Source organism: Bos taurus, chromosome 13 (genome assembly GCF_002263795.3).
Source record: "Bos taurus isolate L1 Dominette 01449 registration number 42190680 breed Hereford chromosome 13, ARS-UCD2.0, whole genome shotgun sequence".
Lineage (NCBI taxonomy): Eukaryota > Metazoa > Chordata > Mammalia > Artiodactyla > Bovidae > Bos > Bos taurus.
Window position 1 is genome coordinate 82,032,413 of NC_037340.1, and position 23,047 is coordinate 82,055,459.

Sequence of the window (23,047 nt, forward strand, 5' to 3'; positions counted from 1 at the left end):
ATATCAACTCCAACGAGTTTTGGATTCCAGGGTGTGAAGTCTCGTATTATTTGGCTTTATTGAGGGAACGTACAGATATTATGCCTGAGACTACTATGTTAATGAGATGTATAGAGTGGGGAGTTTAAAAGGAACCTTTTGGAGGGCACTGCAGTTTATACTCATCATCACAACGTCCTTCCTTTTCGCTGTGCCTGGTTTGTTAGGCAAGTGCTAAGCAGGCATCATCTCACTGAATCCAAGTGGATAAATTTAATACCAGCTTTTCTCAGATGAGCAATTAAGGTGGCATCCCACTAGACAGAATGGTCTGCGATTCGCTCTTCCGTAATGGCACAGTATGGCAGTGTTTCCTTCTCAGTTGACGTAAATCTGCCGTCCTCTGATTTGCGGTTGCCAAGCACTCCAGCGTGTCCGCAGTTAGCCAGGCCCTGAGACTTGGGGGCTTACGTTGCCCCTAGTTTTCCTGAGTGCAGACTGTCTCCTAACGCCCATCCTTGTCTAAACCCATTTCTGGACACGTTTTTATCAGACTGGGGTGGGTCATTTGATATGCAAGCCGCTCTGGGACATCAGAGTCACCTCTGTGGTACGACACAGTAAAAGCATGTCATGTTTGTGCCAGATCAGGGCTCGGGCCGGGGGCACTGGGCAGCTGCCTCAGATCACACCCCACCCTCTCTTCCTCCTGCGTCGTCCCTGTGTGCCTCTAGTCCCTCCCTGCTCGTCCTGCTAAGCTGTCTTCTCTCGGAATCGTCCCCCAGTGTGGTTGGACAGACGACCTACTCCTCCCTGAGGACGTGGAGCCTCACACTGTATCTTTTAGGATGGGTCCTCTTAGATACTTGGAGCCAAAAGCCACAGCTTCCTCTTCCCCTCAGTATCTGGAAGGGGATCAGGCACTTGTGGGAGCAGACAGAGGTTTTCTTCTGCTGGTATGGTGTGAGTGCTCAGCTGTGTCCGACTCTGCCGCCCCATGGACTGTGGCCCTCTGGGCTCCTCTGTCAGTGGGATTCTTCAGGCAAGGATGCTGGAACAGGTTGCCATTTCCTTCTCCAGGGGTCTTCCTGACCCAGAGATGGAACCCGGGTCTCCTGCATCTCCGGGATTGGCTGGTGGATTCTTGACCATTAGCGCCACCTGGGAAGGCCCATGCTAGTGCTAAAACCCAGCTCATATCAGCTTAGACTAAGACGAAATGGGCTGGTGTAAGTGAGAGCTCTCGGCCTAGCCTCTGGGTTCAGGTAGGAACCAAGGCCTCAGTGGAGCTTGTCAGGACTCTCCCTGGCTTTCTTCCTCAGAGTAGTGTCCACTGACTGCCTTGTTCTTTCTTACTGTGCCAGGATAGACCCCAGGCCCATCTCCTGTCCCCCCATCAGCTCCCTACATTGATGAGAAAGCTCCCACATTCAACTCCAGAAGTACGTCCTGCGTACTTACCACCTCAGGACATGATCTGGACCCTGGGGTTCAGCAATGACCGAAGCAGGCAAAACACCCTTAACTTACCTCTCCTGATTCTTCCACAAAAGTTCTAATGAATGTCCCCAGGGATTGTGTCTTACTGGCCTGACTCAGGGTCCCTGGGCCACCCCTGAATCCGTAGTGGGGTCCACCCACCGTGACAGGTGGGTTGAGCTGAGTCGCTGGAAGTTCCAGCCCGGAAAATGATACCCTGTTGCCAACGTGTGAAGAACGGGCGCTGCCAAGTCAGCAAAGACAGACGTGCTCCCCCACGGGCCAGCCCACTGGCTCTGGATGGCCGACTCCGCGGCCCTCGATCTCCCCGGGTGGATCTCCCTGAGTGGATCTCCCTGGGTGGATCTCCCCGGGCGGATCTCCCTGGGCGGGGCTTCCCAGGTGGATCTCTCCGAGTGCATCTCCCTGGGTGGGGCTCCGCGGGTGGGGCTCCCCCGGGTGGATCTCCCCTGGTGGATCTCCTCGGCGGGGGCTCCCCGGGTCAGCCCTCGCAGCCCTGGGTTGCTGACTTGCGCTCTGTTCCTCTGTCGCAGCTCCAGGTGAAGATGAGCGAGCGGGCCGCCTCGCTGAGCACCATGGTGCCTCTGCCTCGCAGCGCCTACTGGCAGCACATTACCCGGCAGCACAGCACGGGGCAGCTGTACCGCCTGCAAGGTGAGCGGGGCGGGGCGGAGGGCAGGGTGCTGGAGCGGAGGGCGTGGCTCCGCGGGGCTCTGGGGCGGGGCGCAGCGGGGGAGGGGCGGGGGGCGGGGCTCCGGGGCGGGGCGCAACGGAGGCCAGAGTCCTCCCGGATGCTGCGTCCTTCCCCGCAGGTTAGTCCCCTTTCCCCCAGAGCCCAGTGTTTCTGAGGCAGGGGCCTCGGGCTCCATTCCAAGTCAGGGCCCTGAGACCCCGCCTGTCTTGTGGGGAGGACAAAAACGAAACATCCTCAGGGCAATCTGGACAGAGGAAATGTCACATGAAGGAGACCCTCATTTTACAATTATTTTAACTAACCTAACTCCCTTTCAAAACAAGTAGGCGCTCATCAGAAATGCCCGAAGACTAAAGGTCTTACCAGGGCCCTGACGGGGTAGTCATATTTTTTAAAATCTTAAGTTTAGAGCAGATGTGTTAGATGCTGTTGACATATGGTTTGTGTGCTCCTTGGGTTATATAGCTACCTCTGACAATGTCTGCATCTGTTTACAACAAAGAAAACAACTCTGTTTCCTAGCATATAGACACAACTTCTTCAACCATAACAACAAAAAAATGCAAATTTACCTGCATGCAAAAAGCCCGTATTACGGTTGAAAAACAGTACATAGCTGAAAGAGTCTGGTATCATCACCAAGGACTGCTGCTGCTGCTAAGTTGCTTCAGTGTCTGACTCTGTGCGACCCCATAGACGGCAGCCCACCAGGCTCCTCCGTCCCCGGGATTCTCCAGGCAACAACACTGGAGTGGGTTGCCATTTCCTTCTCCAGGAATTAACTATAGGAACTTATAATTACTAGAGGCCCTTATTGAATATAACTGGCCTAGAACCCAACAATTCTCTGCCAACACAGGCCTTAGTTGACTTAGGAAGCACAGAAATCAGTCAATTTCCTGGTCTCCATGTGTTGCCACACTGGTGCAGAACTCTCTTAGAAGCTAACTGCTACACTGACCTGGACAGCATCTGAATTATAGCAGACTTCTGCTTCCCCAAATTGTTTTTGCCCATGTTTTCAGACTATCTTCTTTGCTTTTTCACATTTCTCCAATTACTGAAAATAAGATTCACAAGTTACACCGTGCTCTATCAGGCCTTACAGACCTAAATAAACATCCCCATCACTTTTGACAAGGCCTTCTCCCAGTTCCCTTACTGTCACAGAAATGGTTCTCACCACTGGTACAGACTTATTTCCCCCACTGAGAATTTCTCTCAGTATTCTTTATGGCTTAGTTCAAGTTCACCATTCCATAAAATTTCTAGGGACTACACCAATTTCTAGGGACTACATCACCAAGGACTACTGACCCACTAATTCCAGAAAAACAGTGGTGATAATGTTACCTCTAGACACGGAGCAGAACAACACAAAACATCACCATGAAGGAGGAAAATCACCTTAGAGAAGTTTGCGTTGTTTTTATCAAATATAGCAAGCCACAAACCAAACGGCTCATCATAATCGGACTTGGGGTTATTTGATAAGCCTTTATATTTCAGTTCAGTTTATATTTAAGTTTGTTATTTATTACTTTTATAACCCAACACTCAACAGTAATGAGATTCAGGCAGATTTTGGATATATATTAGCTTCCCTGGTGGCTCAGAGGGTAAAGCATCTGCCTGCAATGCAGGAGACCCGGGTTCGATCCCTGGGTCAGGAAAATCCCCTGGAGAAGGAAATGGCAACCCCTCCAGTTTTCTTACCTGGAGGATCCCACGGATGGAGCAGCCTGGTGGGCTGCAGTCCACGGGTAGCAAACTGAGCGGCTTCACTTTCCCTTTTGGTTCCAGACCATCCCAATAAAGAGAATATTGTGATAAAGCGAGTCACACAATTTTTTTTGGCTTCCCAGTGCATATTAAAGTTATGTTTACACTAGCCTATGGTCTATTACGTGTGCAACAGGTTTTATGTCTAAAAAGATATACATACTTTAATTCAAAAACACTTTGTTGCTAAAAAATGCTAATGATCATGTAAGCCTTCGGTGGGTCGTAGTAGTAACATCAAACATCACCAATCACAGGTCATCAAAGCAAGTATAATAATAATGAACAAGCTGGAGATATTTCAAGAATTACTCAAATGTGACACAAAGATGCGAAGTAAGCAGGTGCTGTTGGAGAAACGGTACCAACAGGTTCACTCAGCATAGGATCGCCGCAGATCTGCCGTTTAAAAAATACATAGGGACTTCCCTAGCCATCCAGTGGTTAGGAACCTGCACTGCCTCCACGGTAGGGGGTGTGGGTTCGATCCCTGGTTGGGGAACTGGGATCCCGAATGCTGCATGATGAGGCCCTAAAATACTCAATCAAAAAGAAATTTTAAAAAGTTAACAAAAGTGCAAATCTGTAAGCATAATGCAGTGAAGCAGAAAATGAGGTCTGTGTGCATCGCTGTAGAAGTAAGTCCAAGTTTATTGGTACAGATTTTACAAATGAGCACAGTAGTAGTGCTTGCAGGACAGTAATTTAAAGATAGCGATTGCTTAGTTTCTGATGAAATAAATTCCAGTGATAATAAGAAAAAAAAAAGCCATGGAATCCCTGCAGAGATGATGGGTTATCAAGCTTTGTGACTGGTAATTGTATAGGGTTTTGAAGGTGATTGTGTTCTAGGATTGAAGATGATAATTAAAACTATGATTGTTTGTTACATAGTATAACCTTCATTGAACCTAAGCTCCCAATAGAATTCTTACATTTTTCCTGTTTTGACTGCATGCTAATACTCAATGAAATATCCTATTATCTTAGTATATTTCTGTGCACGAGAATGGCATTATAATTGCTTCAGTGATTTTTTTTCTGTGTTTTGTATCAATTATTTCATCAAACTGTTTGTTTTCACATACTTTTGTTACCTGTGTAGGAATTAATGTAAATGTGTTTTATTTTGATACTCAGTTTGTAACCAAAGTTTCCGAGATAGTACCTCATCAGCAACTTCTATGTAGATTTGTCTATATTTGTCTTATCTTGGGATTGCTTCTTAGTCACCAGTATTCATTGAGATACAGTGCTAATATGTGCTGTGGATGTATTGAATAGCTTGGAAACTCAATTTACCACTAAATTTGATAGATTTTTAAAAAATGTTCAGACTACATAAAATTATCTCACGTCTCAGGGTGGCCATTCACACGACGAATAAATGGGAAATGTTCATCTGTCCCGCCTATGAGGCTTCCGGTGGCTCAGCGGTAGAGGCCGCCTGCAACGCAGGAGACACGGGTTCCACCCCCGGGTTGGGAGGATCCCTGGAGGAGGAAATGGCGACCCACTCGAGCGTTCTTGTTGAGAAGTCCGTGGACAGAGGAGCCTGGCGGGCTATAGTCCTTGCAGTTTTAAAGAGACAGACAGGACTGAGCAGCTGAGCAGGCTCACACGCATTCCACCTGTCCCACCTGCCTTTATTCCTCCCTTCTGCCCACCCCCAGAAAAAAAGGAAATTGAGAAAATGAGTAACATCGTGGCCCTGTGTGTGTCCCACGATGAGCTTACACAGCGCCTCGTATCTTGTTTTGCTGGTATCCGTGAGTTGTAATTCCTCTGGCCAACTCACCTCCCCTAATGTGCTTCAGATTGATTTTTGTCTGAAGGATCCAGTGGCTAACCTTGGAAATCATGCAGAACTTTATGAGGGAATTTATCCAAGAGGTTTGAGAAATGTTTCCTCTCCAAATTTGGTGCTAGAGCGCCCCCTACTGGTTGACGCTTGGAGTTACCGCTTTATTATTCTGTCGGTGAGGAGAGGAGCATGCGGGGTCTGACACGCCCGCGTACCCTAAGATGTGTTCATCCATCTTCGCTGCTTCCTCCACCCCATTTTCCAGTTTCAAAACTAAATTCTCTTCTCTGCTTAGGCATTTACAGAATTAACGTGAGCTTCATCGTGAGAATTGAGAAAAAATACATGAAATAGAAGCACTCAGCCGTATGTTGAGCCCCGTGTTCACAGGCTTCTTCTAAGAATTCATTGTATAAAATGAGTTGCCATTTCCCAGTTGTCTTCTATATTGTCCTGACCCTGGTTGATGCCACCTTCCTCCAAAAAAGTACTGCTGCTGCTGCTAAGTCACTTCAGTTGTGTCCGACTCTGGATTCTCTAGGCAAGAACACTGGAGTGGGTTGCCATTTCCTTCTCCAGTGCATGAAAGTGAAAAGTGAAAGTGAAGTCACTCAGTCTGGAGTCCAATAATTGGGGGCAAAATCAGTCTTTTAGTCGCTCATTCGTGTCCAACTCTTTGTGACCCCATGGACTGCAGCACGCCAGGCCTTCCTGTCCATCACCAAACTCCCGGAGTTTGCTCAAACTCGTGTCTATTGAGTCGGTGATGCCATCCAACCATCTCATCCTCTGTTGTCCCCTTCTCCTCTCATCGTCCATCTTTCCCAGCATCAGGGTCTTTTCCAGTGAGTCAGTTCTTCCCATCAGGTGGCCAAAGTATTGGAGCTTCAGCTTCAGCATCAGTCTTTCCAATGAATACTCAGGATTGATTTCCTTTAGGATGGACTGGTTTGTGCTACATGTTAAATTCTTTAGGAAATTCAGAGAGCAAATCAATATTTTCAAGACTCTGAGATGTCCTGCAGTAAAAAATAAATCTGTTTAATCTTGGTTAAGCCAGGGCTCTGTAAAGGTGAACATGCAGTCTTCTCTCTCCTTTGTTTTTTTTTAATATAAACTGACATTAATATACAACTAGTAAAGTGCCAGATTTGTTCCTTTCAAGGGAGACAGGACGTACTCACTGCATATCTTTATAAAAGCTACTGTTTCTTGAGGACCCACTGTGTTCCTGTCTACACTAGGAACCTAACGTCGTGGTGGTGGTTTAGTCGTGTCTGATTCTTCTTCGACCACAGGAACTATAGTCCGCCAGGCTCCTCTGTCCCTGGGGTTTCCCAGGCAAGAACACTGGAGTGGGTTGTATTCCCTTCTCCAGGGGACCTTCCTGACCAGGGACTGAACCTGGGTCCCCTGTGCGGCAGCAGTGTTTGTACTGCAGGGGGTCTCCTGCATTGCAGGCAGACTCGTTACCGACTGAGCCACTAGGAAAGCCAGAATGTAATATACGTGATCTCATAGACTGCAAAGCGGCCGCCTGGGAGTGTTTTATTCCCCTGAGCGGCTAAGACACAGAATTTGAAGTTAGTAATGTGTCCAGGATCACCTGTGCCGTGGAGCTGAGGCTTTCGTCTCCATTCATTCATTGTTTGATAAATGTTAGTTGAGCATCTGTTTTATGCTGAGCATTATGCTAGGTGATGGAGCCACAGTGGGGCTACTACACAGGCTTGTTTCTGCCTCCTACAGGTTATAGTCGGAAGGAGAGCCACAGCCAACAATTACACATGCATATTTAATTTCAAATTTGGTCCGTGTCATATTGAAAAGAAAATGTTTGTAGTAGAGAATGGTAAAGCAGAGTTGTAGCCAGTTTGGGGAGGAGGGTCACAAAGAGACTTCTTTAGAGGGGCTGCACCATTTACCCCAAGACCTGGAATCTGAAAAGAGGAGTCCTATTGAGCATTATCCACAGAGAAATCAACATATGCAAAGGCCCTGGTGCAGAAGGAGCTCAGATTTTCAAAGAACAGAAAGGAAGCGGTGTGACTGGTGCATAAAGGCTTTTAGGAGAGAGCCGGGTGTGTCCAGCTTCTTGGCAATGTTCTTCTTAAACTCCCTCATCTCCTTTTAAGTTAACATGTTAGGAATTTTGCCCTTAATCCTAAGGCGCTCCATTTCTCAATATGCTTAGAACCCTTCTGTAGAAATTGCCTCTGAAGAGAGCGTCCCTTGTTTCAAAGCAAAAATGAGAAAAACATAGGCACTTATATCATTGATCCAGCGTGATGTGATTTTGGATATTCGTGGGAAATCAAGGAGCCGCATCAGATGTCTGTGCCACTCTACGGGCGTCTCCCTTCTCGCCTTTCCTGGCTCACCTGGCAGCAGGTGGAGTTGGCCAGAGACTCCATTTCAGTGAAGGCAGAACTGAGACCCTTGGAGGTCAGTAGTCACTGAGATCACATGGCCAGCGGGTGGACGGACTGACACTAGAACTCCAGGGTTCTGACTCCGGGTTTAGGGTCTTTCTTTCATTGTATATGCTTGCCTTTGGGTGGAAATTTTGCCACCGCGGCTGTTTTCAAACTGAATACCATGTGATGGAAATAACTCCTCCAGAGGGTTGGTTCCAGGTCGTGCAATTTACATTTTTATCCTAAGGAGGGTAGATTTTTTGAGCAAGTGGTTACTTTGGAGGGCTTAACCTTGGGTTTTCTTTCTTTTTAAATATTTATCTTTTATTGAAGTATAGTTGGTTTATAATGCTGTTTTAATTTCTGCTGTACAGCAAAGTGATCCAGTTATGCATATATATGTATACATTCAGTTATACACATATATGTATACATTCAGTTATACACACACACACACACACACACACACATATGTGTGTGCTAAGTCACTTCAGTTGTCTCCGACTCTTTGCAACCCCATGGACTGCAGCTCACCAGACTCCTCTGTCCGTGGGATTCTCTAGGCAAGAGTACTGGAGTGGGTCGCCATGCCCTCCTCCAGGGGATCGTCCCGACCCAGGGATCGAGCCCAGGTCTCTGTCTCCTGCATTTGCAGGCAGGTTCCTTTACCCCTGGCGCCTGTGCCTGCGTTTTATACTCTTTTCCATTATCTATCACAGGGCATCGACTGTAGCCCCCTGTGCTGTAAGCAGGGCCTTGTCTGTCCCTCCTGGATAGAACAGTTGCCTCTGCTCGTCCCGAACTCCCATCCATCTGTCCCCCAGCCCCTACCCCTTGACAACCACCATCTGTTCTCTATAATGTTGGTTTTTCAGTATTAATTCTAATACAGCTACGTACATTGTGTGTGCATCTAGTAAGAGAGAAGTAGATTAAGGTCTGAGCAAATTAGAATAGAATGATGACAGATAAACCTGGGTCTCACACTCGCATGTCTGTAGGGGCCACGAGGACCAGCCAGTGTGGCGCGGTGGGCTCCCTGGTGAACATGGCGGGGAGAGCGCAGGCCATGGGCCTGGCCTTCCCCAGTGTGCAATGTCGACAAGGAATGCCGCGTGCTCTGTGCCCCGTGCAGGCCAGAGAACAGGCACAGAGAGGGCCCACAGGCCAGCACCAGCTTGTGACCTCTGTGTGTGACCTTTGCACGCGTTTGTGTGCATTGGAAGGAGAATTGAATTCATGTGTAAAATGATTGGGAAACTGGAAGGAATGATCTCTAGTGATTGGGATATTTTACTATTCGAACTTCTCTAATAGTCACCGCTATATGTACCAGTGACTGTATGATACATATATAGTTTTCTTATGGTTCAGATTTGAGGCTTGTAAATATCTGAATCCACGATTTCTTATGTCAGAAAGGGACTAGACTGGGCCGTGATGGAGCCCAGGGCTGTTGGGATAAGGAGATGCGCTTAGGGCGTAGGGCCAGCGCCACCATGAGCCTTCCTGCTCCGTCCAGCGTTCTGAGCGCGCGTTGGTGGGGCGGGCATGCTCTGCTTAGCCGGTTAGACTGGCTTGATCTACATGTTTGGCTCCAGGAAGTCTGAACTGTAGTGTAGATTTTCTTTGTTCACTTCTGAGGGCTCTTCACCTGATCTGCATTGTAAATTCCTTTGCGTGTGGTAACCCTTAGTCGCTTAATGCAACGAGCCCACTGACCGGAAAAGACCCTGATGCTGGGAAAGACTGGCAGGAGGAGAAGGGGCGACAGGGGATGAGGTGGTTGGATGGCATCACTGATGCAATGGACTTGAATGTGAGTGAATTCCGCAAGATAGTGAAGGACCGCGGAGCCTGGCAGGCACAGTTCACGGAGTCCTGGAGTCAGCCTTAGCGACTGGACCGCAACAGCCCTTAGCCAGCAGATGGCAGTAGAGCACCTCTTGTGTTTATCAAACCACGCGCTCCGGCCGCAGGAAACGGCCAGCTGGCCTCCTGGGCAATCCAGCTGCTGTCTGTTTTTGTTCACAAGCTTTCATGGGAACATTCACGCCCATTCCTTACAGATTAACTGGTTGCTATTGAGCTGCAGGCAGTGGAGTTAAGTAGTCGCTACGAGACCATACACTCTGCAGAACCTAAAGTACTTCACATCTGCCCTTTTATAAAGTTCGCCAGCCCCTGTCCAGTGTCACAAAGGAGACTCGCAGTGGCCTCGTGTGACTTCTTCCTGACCTGGCCTTCCTGACACCTTCATTGTCCTTGGTTTGGAACTTAAACCTGAAATAATAAAGGCTGTGTGGCTTTTAAGAGGTCCTCCTTTACCGTAGGATTGCCTAGGAATAAATACAATATTGTCTTATTTCTGACCTGGTTTCCAAACGGTGTTCTCGCCAACCAAAAGATTCCCCAGTCTTTTGATTGTATCTCGTTTTCCCTAAATCTGTTGGGTGTAGGAGTTGGTTGATGAAATATCGAGGAGGCGGTTGCCCCTCGTTGCTCCTGGTTTGATCCCATTGCTGTTGTTTGGTCGCTAGGTTGTCACCACCTCTTTGCAACCCCTTAGAACGTAACTGGCCAGGCTCCTCTGTCCCTGGGATTTCCCAGGCAAGATTCCTGGACAGGGCTTCCATTTCCTTCTCCAGGGGATCTTCCCGACCCAGGCATGGGACCCGTGTCCCCTGCATTGGCAGGAGGGCCCTTTACCACCGAGCCACCTGGGGAGCCTGGTTCGCACACAGCCAGTGCAAAGGCCTGGAGAAGGCGATGGTGCCCGCTCCAGTGCTCTCGCCTGGAAAACCCCATGGACAGGAGGAGCCTGGTGGGCTGCAGTCCATGGGGACATAAAGAGTCGGACATGACTGAGCGACTTCACTTCCCCTTTTCACTTCCATGCATTGGAGAAGGAAATGGCAACCCACTCCAGTGTTCTCGCCTGGAGAATCCCAGGGACAGGGGAGCCTGGTGGGCTGCCGTCTCTGGGGTCGCAGAGAGTCGGACACGACTGAAGTGACTCAGCAGCGGCAGCAGCAGTGCAAAGGCCACACGCAAGTGATGTGTTAAGCACCCCGTCTTTCAGTGTGGTTTCACTCTCCTTTGCGTATCCTTGGGAGTAGCCTCTGGGGGAAAAGCCTTCTGTATCCTACGTTATTTATGTCTGTTATACAGAAACTTGCGATGAGCTAACCTGGTTGTGGTTGCAACTGCTGATTTTAAAATCTCTTTTGGAAAAGGTGTCACCAGCCCTCTGAAGCTTCATCGAACAGAGACTTTTCCCACCTACCCATCTGAGCACTGACGGGCCTGGCGTGAGCCGTGTCAGCCGCAGACCCACCCGGATGGGCAGAGGGCGCCCGGGGAAGCCGTGCCGGCAAGCAGCTCCATGTCCTGCCTACCTGTGTGGTCCCTGGGACACTCTGCAATACTCTTTTTCTTTTTTCCCCTTTTCTTTCTTTAAAAAAAAAAAATTAGCATACTTGAAACCTGCTCTATAGGTATCGACTTTGTGTTCCCCCTTTGATGGCTGTGGTTTTCTATTGTAGATACCGTGTGCCCTGCACCTCCCTGAATTTACCCTTTTGCGGATTCTTGTGATTTATTTTCCTTCTGAGTGTTTCAATTGTTTGACAGTACTGACAATAAAACGGCTCTTAATTATTTGTTATTTGTTTATACCATATTCCTCAGTTATTAATATTATGGTTCTGCTTAACTATGGGCCATCGTATTTTATTATATCCCCACTTGGTTAAATCAGTGCTTGGACTCAGTGTGACCTGTTACATTAAGAAGTCACCTTTCCCAGCACCCTTTATATTATTTACCAGGGTCACAATTTCTTACACCATCTCCCCTCTCCCTCCCTTTTAAGAAAGCTTTTATTTTCTTCCATGTACCTTCCAAAAACGTTTTAAAATAAAAGATCATTCTTCACCCATATGGTCTTGGGTTTCTGGCTACATGGGTTTCTCTGTATCTCCAGTGTTTCTGAAGGTGTGTGAATATCTTCAGTGTGAACCCTGAGCATTGCATTTGATAGTATCCAACCATGTGTGTGTTTCTTTACTCCTTCATTCAGCTGCCTGTGCTGAGCATCTGCTCGTCCCAGGACCTTGTGATGCAGAGGGGCATGACAAGGAAATAAGGGCATAACTCTAATACAGCGTGGCATCTGCTAAATGGGCCTCAGAAGTGATGGCCTCTAAAGAGACGGTCAGTCTGTTCCCTAGGCTTTCCCACTGGGAAAATGCCAGATGGGAATTGAGTCTTGTGAGCTTCTGAGGTTACAATTGCTATAAAGCTGTATAAGGGATGGGGTCTGTCTTGGTCTCAACTCGATTCTCAGTAGCGTTGCCAGGTAAAATATGGGATCTAGTTAAATTTGAATTTCAGATACACAGTGAATAATTTTTTAGCATACATGTATTGCATGGGATGTGACTATACTTAAAAATGCCCGTTGTCTGTCTTAGATTAAAACTTGACTGGGTGGTCTCTATTTTTCCTTACTAAATTTGGCAATCTTATTTCCCAGACCCTAGAATATAGCTCATGCTTGAGAAATATACGTTGAACCTATGGATAGAGGAATAAACCCTGATCCTTGGGATGGAATTCTTTCTGCAACGGGAAGCAAATTAACATTGATTTGCATATGTTCTCAGTGCCAGGCACGGGGCTCGATCCTTCCAAAATGATTATTTTCACTAAGGAGAAAAAAAAGTGTCTTTGCTAAGTCCCAAGAATGCTCCTTCCAAAAAGTGCATAATTTCCTAAAATGGAGATTGACCAATGAAACCCCAAAGGTCTTGCTGAAATCCCGCCTTGATCTGAGGTGGTTGGGGTTTCCAAGGATGCTGCTGGTTGGGATGTGTTTTTCTCAGGGGTGGAGAAACCTGGAGGAGGGGGTTAAGCTCAGCTGAGAATGAATTAGTGGCTTAGGGACACAGAAGTGATTTCGCGCTGATGGCTTTGCTGGGACACACTTGTGTTTCGTGTCCTCTTCCCATCCTTCTGGTTCATCCTGTTCTCCCAGGCGTATTTCTGTTCATCTTTTAAAAATTTGGTTTGCCACACACGTTTGATAGTTCACTCACTGTTCATTTTTCCTGACTCTATCTGGCTCTTATGTATTTTTTTTTTCCTTGTTGAAAACTATCTCATAAGAGGTTCTCCCTGATTCCCAGGGCCTTGGCAGCCAGCATGGGGGATTAAGTTAAAGAAGTAGATAAAGGAAATGGAATTAAGGAAATAATTATAATTTTAATGAAGTCAGGATTGCTGAAGCAAGTCTACAGCTAATGAGTGTGTGAAGAAATGTTGCTGAATGTAGTTAACTATAAGCCAGAGACTCTTTCAGGACTTTTCAAAAAAGAAACATATTGACAAAAAGGAGTTAGAGTTCTATTAGAGTCTCCTAACAGCTTCTACTTATTGTCTCTGCTATTTTTAGACCTTTACTTGTGTTATCTTACTTAATTCAATCCTCAACAGCTCCATGAGGTAAGTATAATTATTGTTCCTGTTTAACAGATGAGAAACTGATCCTAAGGAGTTTAAATAATCTAAAAATATGCCTAAGATCTCTTAGCTCTGTTAAAAGATAAACCGAGGCAGATTAAAAGAGTTTATTTGAGGGACTTAGCCGGTGATCCAATAGTTAAGACTCCTGGCTCCCACTGCATGGGGTGTAGGTTCCAACCCTCATCAGGGAACTAAGATCCACATGCCCATGGCATGGCTTAAAAAAAAAAAGTTTATTTGAGTATCCGTCTCTTGGGATTGGGCAACATCAAACCAAAGATGGTTAGAAGAGCTCCACAGACAAGCTGGTGGGGTGGGGTGGGGGTGCAGTTTTTATAGAGAATACTTGGAGGCAAAGCAAGGAAGCACTTGACTGCCTATGGCTGAAGCGGTTGCCTTATCTGGGAAAGACTAGTTGGCTGTTTGTGATGGCTTGTTCCTAAGTTTCATTTTCTTGAATTCTAGCGCATTGACTCTGGCTTAGGTTTTTGCTTTGCTCCAGTAGGCCACCCGGGACCACCCCAGTCTAACGGCCTTCCTGTTTGATTATGTCAACAGCTACTAAATGACAGACACATTTGAACCCGGGCAGTCTGATTCACGAGACTGTGTAAATTGTGTATCCCTTACCCATGCTGCTTTGGAGGGCAGCAAATATTTTCTTTAAAGGGCCGGAATATAGATATTCTAGGCTTTCTGGGTCATATGGTGTCTCTGTTCCTCCTGTATTGCAGAAAAAGCCGCAGACCGTGATCCTCAATGGAGAGGCATGGCCATGTGCCAGTAAAACTGTTTACAGAATCAAGTGACTGGCTGGAGTCACCCCACTGTAAGAACCCCCAGGACTGTCTTTTATCAGTTTCAGGGTTTTTGGTAGACAACATGAGAGATTTAAACACATTAATCTCTGACCTTAAATAAGAGAAATAGTGATTCGAAGTTATTTTGAAATTTCTTTTTCTAATCCTTAACCTGCTTGGTGAACACCCGAGTGTGAGAAGGGGTAACATTTCAGAGCTGTGCTGGATTTGTACGTAATCCAAACTGAATTCTTAAGTGCTTCCACCAACGTTGCAAATCAACTGAAATCTAAAGATTAAACTGCATAGTTTTACTTAGAGTTGTTTCTGTTTTAATTGTATGATGAGAAAAGTGACTTTTCTTTTTTTTGGCAGACGTATGATGGGGGTGGAGGTAAATTTTGTCTTCCCTTTTGCATGCTTATTTTATCCAGGGCTAAAAAAAGACCTTTGGGGCTTCCCTGGTGGCTCTGATGGTAAAGGATCTACCTGCAATGCAGGAGATTCTTCTGTCTTTGGGTCAGAAAGATTCCCTGGAGGAGGAAAGGGTTTCCCACTCTAGTAGTCTTGCCTGAAGAGTTCCATGGACAGAGGAGCCTGGTAGGTTACAGTTCATGGGGTCGCAAAGAGTTGGACCAAGCACGCAGCACGCACAAAAAGACCTTTTACCTAACTTAAAAGGCAGAATGATTAAAGGCAGTAGTTACTAAAATGCTTTCCAGGCAAGACAGCTTTGGTTTCTGTGCTTCATTTATTCATTTACCAAGTGTTTATTCTGTCTCATCTCTGGATATCCCAGGCTGAGTGGGAGTTGCTGAAAATACGGTGTGAATAAAACAAGCAGTGTACCTGCCTTCACAGTGCCTGACCCGGAAGCCAAATTATTTAAGCCAATTGCTCAGGAAACAGAAAAACTAAGGAGAACATCCGTTCATATAAAGGAGCGTTGTACGGTTTTTAGGGGAGAGGATGGACGATCTTGCCCTTTCAGAGGAGGATACCGTGCCAACTTTTAACACAAACTTTTCCTTTTAGTCCCGAACAAAGGAAATCATTTTGCAATTTCCACACGAACGCAGTACTTTTCATTCCTATTGACATTTTAAGTTCTTTTGGTTAAATGTTGGAGGCAAGGCTGCCCATCTTCTGATGAAAGTCAATACTGGCTGACTTCAAAGCGAGGTTTTGGCTCAACCATGGGGATTTGAATCAGCCAAGGCAAGACCAGGCTTCCCTGGTGTCTCAGAGGTTAAAGTGTTTGCCTGGAATGCAGGAGACCTGGGTTCCATCCCTGGGTCGGGAAGATCCCCTGGAGAAGGAAATGGCAACCCACTCCAGTGCTCTTGCCTGGAGAATCCCACGGATGGAGGAGCCTGGTGGGCTACAGTCCATGGGGTCGCAAAGAGTCGGACACGACTGAGCGACTTCACTTCACTTCACTTACTTAAGGCAAGACCAGGTGATGGTCATTTGCCTACACTTGTGCTGAAGATGGCTCCACCCACGTTCTACTCTCTGAGCTTGTAGTTACCAGCTGTTGGCAAAAGACGCTGGTTTTGTCGGTCTGAAGTGGAGCCGATGAATCTCTGGGAGTGGAATCTCTGGGAAATTCCAGTGCGGGAGACACACATCCCACTTTAAGAAACCTTAAGGAGACAGACGTGGGGAGAGTTCCCATCAGGGGAGACTTGGCACCTGGAGTTGTCAGCAAGCGTGCTTACACAAGATACCACTGGGAGTCGGTAGGAGGAGCTGGGGGCTGGCCGCAGGGGAGTGGGCAGGGGGAGCTGGGGGCCGCAGGGGAGTGGGCAGGGGGAGCTGGGGGCCGCAGGGGAGTCGGCAGGGGGAGCTGGGGGCCGCAGGGGAGTCGGCAGGAGGAGCTGGGGGCCGGCCGCAGGGACCGTGGCGATTCCCGGTGCAGGTTATGCGCAGGCCTGAGCTGTGCCGAGACTGAAGCTCGGGCGGGGCGGTCCTGGGTGGCACTTCCAGGGTTTCTGGTATACTTTCTTTGTTGCCATAGCAACTAGGGAGGCGCCTCAGTTTGACCTTCTTTGTCTCTGGGAGAGGCCCGAAGGGCATGGACTGCTCACACTGTTGTTTAATAGGAAAAAGCCAGCTGGGAGCTGCCGGAAAGAGACAGGCTGCGAAGCGCGGCTGGAGGAGGAGGCCGAGCCTGTAGGTTGTTAAGGACCCAGCGCTGAGCCGCCGGGCGGGCCGCCGCCGACTCCCTGCCCCGAGTTCTTTCCTCTGATTATAGTAGTTGTGCTATGTTATTATCTTTGGCCTTTGGTAATGAGTTCCCCTCCTCTGCTGAGAAGCAGAGGTTGCTGGGGTGGGTTTAAAGATGTCAGAGGTGGGTAAGAATTGCTGTTTTTGCTCTGAGTTCTGACCTGCACAGTGACTGCCCCCTTCGTGGTGTCTCTGTTGTGTTGACAAGCTGTGTTTATTTCCTTTCTTTACATTGGAAACTGAGAGGGTAACAGGCAGGAAGGCCAGGGGTCTCCAAAGGGAGGAAATAGCCTGCAAGTGTCAGACATTTTTATCTCTCTTAAGCTGCAGGAGGAAACAAACTAGCAATATTTTTTTCCTTCCCTATACAAATTTAAAGGGAGGTTTCTCTTAAAATACTGTGTTGCCATAATGACACCTGGTTTCACCTGAAGTTAGCTATTCTCGAGCCTAGAGATAACCAATGCCTTTTTCTTATGGAAATGTTTGTCTTAAGCTACGCTAATGTACTACGCCTTTACCCCAAACTCTGTCTCCAAGTCGGTTCGCCTCTTGGCCCAGAACCTACTTGACAAACCAGTATGGATATTGTTCCCCTAATCTATGTAAATGAAACTATTTGTATGGTGGTCTGCCCTTCTTCAAGATTCAAGTTAATCGTTTTATGGCCCAGGATAAACCATTTGGTGCCAAGATTATCCCAAAATGCATCTTATGGGTGAGGGGCCTGGTGCCATTCTGAATTTTAAGACATTCCTTTCTTTCATTAACAGACTGCTAGTGACTATATAACATCCAGCTGAAGACTAGCAGGGGGGTACTCTTTCTGCCCCCTTCTGATGCCTATGTCAGAAGCTTTCTCTATCTCCTTTATACTTTAATAAAACGTTATTATACAAAAGCTCTGAGCGATCAAGCCTCGTTTCTGGCCCCGGATTGAATTCTTCACCTCCGGGGGCCAAGAATCCTGGTGTATTCGTGTGATTCAACAACAACCTTTCAAAACCCTAGGAGACCAAGGAGTAGCTTGTTTTTCAGTAGGTAGCCACCCTCCCTTGACCCACCGAATGAGGCCCACATGGAAGGCTTGTGTAGCAAGGGTCTTAAACTCTGGCCAAAGCGTCAGTGAAGTTTACCTGGCACACCGCCGTGCCCGTTTGGTACCTGTCGCTGCTTTAGTGCAACACCCGTGGAGTTGAGGGGTGGTGTGAGGGGCCTGAGCCCTCCCCAGGGAAGGTTTGCAGAGTCCTGCCCCATACGAGCCCTGCCTTCAGGAACCAGCTGCCCCTGCTCCTGCAGGCCTCTCTCGCCCCTGGCATCCCCTGTGAAGCCAGCGTTCTCTGTGGAAGGAACGCGGAGCCCGCCCCTGAGCCGGGCCTGCGCCCTCTCACTGCAGGGGGCATTGTTTCTGTCATTCCTTTGGCCTCGGAAAATCTTATCTTCCTCCACTCTTGAAAAACCAACGCTTCCTGCAGACGTTAATTAAAACACCAGGCTCTGAGTTCCTTCCCGAGACCCCCAGACCAGACGAAGCCGCCAGTTATAAGCTTTTAAAGTACTCCGAAGGGTCCCTGCACAGCCCTAATTACTGTGTATAATGGCAGTATCGTGTGCTGACTGGATTGTCTGCCTTCTCTGTGCTTCTCAAGCTCCCTGAGGGCAGGAACTGTATTTAATTGGCTAAGCTTTGCCCCCCCCAACACAACATAAAATATCCAGCTTAGCGGGTGCTCAATAAATGTTCATAAAGAAATGGAAAGTGAGATGGCAACAAATACATCATTAAATCGCAGTATCGGGCAGCACAGGTTCTCCCTTGGACGAGCAGTACAGAGAGCGCCAGGGAGCCCCGACTTTCTGGGACCCCCGTGTGTGGCAAGTGCAACCCTTACGTCGTCTCTGTGTGGGTGATGACTCGAGTCACATGCTTTACCGCTACACTTCTGGTTCCCAAACTGTGTGCCTGGGTGCCCCAGGGAAGTCACAGCAGTGCTGTGGAACATGTTCAGTTTCTGCAGGAAGCAGTGACACTGACCGTCTATCGGACCCTTGAGAGCTACTGGCCGGAAGCTGTTCAGCTTCCACATTCGATCACATTAAGTTCATTTCCGTGACGTCATGATTGTGAAACTGGGTTTTTGGCAATAAAAAGCAAAATTACTATGTGATCTTTTTTTTTTTTTTAAGTACTGTGTGAATGGCTTTCTGGGCGGAGCTGGGGTGAAGAACGCACCTGCCAATGGGAGATGTAAGAGATGGGTTGATCCCTGGGTCAGGAAGCTCCCCTAGACGGGGCACAGCAATCTACACCAGTGTTCTTGCCTGGGAATCCCTGGACAGAGGAGCCTGGTGGGCTGTGGTCCACAGGGTCGCAAAGAGTTGGACACGACCGATATGACTTAGCACGCATGTACTATGTGAATAATGAGTGTGAACCAGGAGAGGAGGGTGACTAGGTGTCCTGTCACATTCCCAGATTTGAGGACCTGTTTAGCCTAATGCTCTGCTGGTGCACGGTTTGATGGTGCCTTGGTTTGGTCCAGTGAAATCCTTCACACGTTTATCTTTGGACTTGTGCTTGTAAGTGAAGTCCGGTGGGACAGTGGAGCACGTGTGAGTGGAAGAGGCGCCTGCAGTGTGTTCGCGGGCTGTTCCTCCAGTCGGGGTTTGCATGTGGTATTCATAATCGAGCAGGACCCGAGGGGGCCTTTCCGGAACAGGCCTTCCCCGTATCCTGTGCTCCAGCTCCTCTGATGGACCTTGTTGTTCTTGCTGCTGTTGTCCAGTCACTCAGTCATGTCCAGCTCTTTGTGACCCCATGGACTGCAGCACGCCAGGCTTCTCTGTCCATCACCAGCTCCTGGAACTTGCTCAAACTCATGTCCATCGAGTTGGTGATGCCATTCAACCATCTCATCCTCTGTTGTCCCCTTCTCCTCCTGCCCTCAATCTTGCCCAGCATCAGGGTCTTTTCCAATGAGTCAGCTCTTCACATCAGGTGGCCAAAGTATTGGAGCTTCGGCTTCAGCATCAGTCCTTCAGTGAATATTCAGGGTTGATTTCCTTTAGGACTGACTGATCTCCTTGCAGTCCAAGGGACTCTCACATCCATACATGACCACTGGAAAAACCATGGCTTTGACTAGATGGACCTTTGTTGGCAAAAGTGATGTCTCTGCTTTTTAATATGCTCTCTAGGTTTGTCAGCTTCTCTTCCAAGGAGCAAGCGTCTTTTAATTTCATGGCTGCAGTCACCATCTGCAGTGATTTTGGAGCCCAAGAAAATAAAGTCTGTCACTGTTTCCATTGTTTCCCCATCTATTCGCTATGAAGTGATAGGACCAGATGCCATGATCTTACTGTAGAGAAGCAGAAGATATTAAGAAGAGGTGGCAAGAATACACAGAAAACTACACAAAAGAGATCTTCACGACCCCGATAACCACGATGGTGTGATCACTCAACCAGAGCTGGACATCCTGGAATGTGAAGTCCAGTGGGCCTTAGGAAGCATCACTACAAACAAAGCCAGTGGAGGTGATGGAATTCCAGCTGAGCTATTTCAAACCCTGAAAGGTGATGCTGAGTGATCTAGATAACAGTATTTGATGCAAGTCTCCTGAGATGTTTTGCAAATGTAGAAACTGCAAAAAGGAAGATCTTGACTACTTGATGAGCATGAGTGCACAGCCCCAGGCCTCCTGGAGTCAAAGGATGGAATGTGAGCCTTTGACAGCGCCTGCTCCCTCCCAGCAGCCAGTCAGAGAACTGCACACAAGCTGATCACAGGTCCTGTGCCCCCGACCCGCACCCTCCCGAGCAGGGCACAAGCCACCCGTTGCCCTGCACTCGGCCTTTCTCTGCTCCAAACTCCATTTGTCTGGCCTCACTGTGCATCAGGCACAGAACTGGCATCAACCGTCGTGCCCCGTGAACACAGCTCCCGAGGCCCCAGGGTGCATGGGGGTTCTGGGATCCCTAAAGCAGGTAAAGCACAAGGGTGGCACACCCACCGCAGGGTGAGCAGGGCCCTTGGCCGCCCGGGAGGCTTGCCCTCTGCCCCAGAACTTGCTTCCCCTGCAGAAGTCAGGCAGCGGAGGTCCAGGAAACACGGCCAGCCGAGGGGCCCATCAGGTCTTTCTCACACACGGTCCTTCCTGTGTGACAGAGAAGGGAAGGAAACGAGGGCAACCCGTGGTTCTTTCAGTCTCTCCTCACTCAGCAGGAGGCCAAGCTGGACTGTGCTGCAGAATGTCCGTGTGTCAGGAGGTGAAAGAAAAGCAAGTGTGTTAGCTTCGTGCAACTCTTTTCCTGTTCTGACAAGAACAAAAAGTGCATGTGAGGTGTAGAATACAAGATGTATAATTTTGGGGATTCAGCACGGGAATTAAATGTTCTGATATTAACATTTAGGACAGACACGGCACCATCCGAAGATGACCCCCTGAATTGGTGCTATTTTAAAATCTTAATTTTTCTGAAGACAATCACAGCAGATAAGGGACACAGTGACAAAGGAGAGAGAATAAAGCAGAAAGGAAACACTGCACATTTTAGTTCCTTGAATGGCACTTCTTTCTTGCTTTTTGAACTGTCAACTTTGAGAGTTATGTTAAAACATAACAGGGATTTTTAGGACTTTAAGCTGGGTAGGCTTCCTGAATATTCATTGAAAGGACTGATGTTGAAGCTGAAACTCCACTACTTTGGGCACCTGATGCGAAGAGCTGAGTCATTTGAAAAGACCCTGATGCTGGGAAAGATTGAGGGCAGGAGGAGAAGGGGACAACAGAGAATGAGATGGTTGGATGGCATCACTAACTCGATGGACATGAATCTGAGTAAGCTCCGGGAGTTGGTGATGGACAGGGAGGCCTGGCGTGCTGCAGTCCACGGGATCGCAGAGAGGACATGACTGAGCGTCTGGACTGAACTGAAGCTGGGTAGGCAACATCTCAAGTAACCCTGAGAGCACTGCTCCGAGGAGGCGTGGCGGGAGCCGGGTTACACGGAAGTTTTGCAACAAAGGGCAGCTTGTCCAAATGTCAAAAGATTGTTGTTAATTCCAGAAAACCAAATACTTCAAGGAATTTAGGGCTTTTCCAGGTACAGAAAGGGCTTCCCCGGTGGCTCAGTGGTAAAGAATCTGCCTGCCAACGCAGGAGACACAGATTCAACCCCTGGGTCATGAAGCTCCCGGAGAAGGAAATGGCCACCCACTCCAGTGTTCTTGACGGAGTCCCATGGACAGAGGAGCCTGGCGGGCTACAGTCCTTGGGGTCCCTAAAGAGTCATTCACATCTTAGCAACTAGAAACAACAGCAGTGTGCGGGAGATGCGAGAGCCTGGCCTCGCTGAAGTCAGCCGATCAGTGCGCACCTCAGCGCCCGGAGTCCTGGGTGTCCACACCCTCAGGGCTCAGCGGTCACCGGCCGCAGTGACGGCAGCGCTGCTGACTGTGGCCTCTTTTGCTGCTACGGCAGGAAGACCCCCTCCTCAGAGCGCCGAGGCCCCGTTCTAACCGCACTGGGTCTCCCGGGTCTGCGCCGGTCCTGTGCCCGAGTCGCCGCGTAAGGGAAGGCAAGCTGAGCGGGACGGCACGTGGGGTTCCCGGTGACTCTTCCTGCCTCTTTCCTGCTTCCACTTGTGGCTTCCACCCAGGACCACTGCTCGCCTCTTAAACCTTCCAGTCCAGTCATTTAACAATCGGCCTCCGTTGCAGACAAGCCCCGCAGCTCCTATTTTAAGCAAATGCCCCGAGCCAGTCACGGTGGCTGCACACAGCTAGATGCTGTAGAATTATTTTCCTCATCACTGAATTTCTTTTAAGGTTGTACCTTCAGAACAAAGAGAAACATTTGGTAATCAAAGGAAGCCAGCCCCCAGATTTACTCTCCTTCAGCTGTCATGCAGATTTCAAGCCAGAGGTCTGGCTGGTTGTCTTTGAAGATAAAGATCATAGTGGTGTCCCAGAGAGGCTTCAATGGGGTTTCTGATGATCCTGCAATTTACTTGGGGAAGAAAAGAGCGGAGAACACTAGGAAGAACTCTGGAGGCAGGAAGATGGCTCTGAAGGCACAAAAGCCCAGTGTCCAATTCTGGTCCTCTCGCCACCTGGAAGAAATGTCAGTTAACAGGAAGGGGTCAGACAGGACCAGACCAGGATCTCCTGAGTGCCGCCGTCTTTGTGATGGCAAGTTCTTGAGGGTGGAAAGAAAGTTTTATCCATAAGCGAAGCTCTGGTAAATATTACATCAATCCTAAGGGAAATCAACCCTGAATATTCACCGGAAGAACTGATGTTGAAATCGCAATA

At 48.2% G+C, this 23,047-nt stretch overlaps 1 protein-coding gene across 3 annotated transcripts in view; it reads left to right on the forward strand.

Annotated features, from left to right (window-relative positions):
* The window catches only part of DOK5 (docking protein 5), a 150,777-nt gene extending 138,661 nt beyond the window's left edge, over positions 1 to 12,116 (forward strand). For all 3 annotated transcript variants that reach the window (XM_059892658.1, NM_001075939.2, XM_059892659.1), the window contains 2 exon segments: positions 2,013 to 2,133; positions 11,413 to 12,116. In XM_059892658.1, coding sequence (XP_059748641.1) covers positions 2,013 to 2,133; positions 11,413 to 11,477 — 186 coding nt within the window. In that variant the 3' untranslated portion in view covers positions 11,478 to 12,116.
* The last annotated feature ends 10,931 nt before the right edge of the window (positions 12,117 to 23,047 follow it).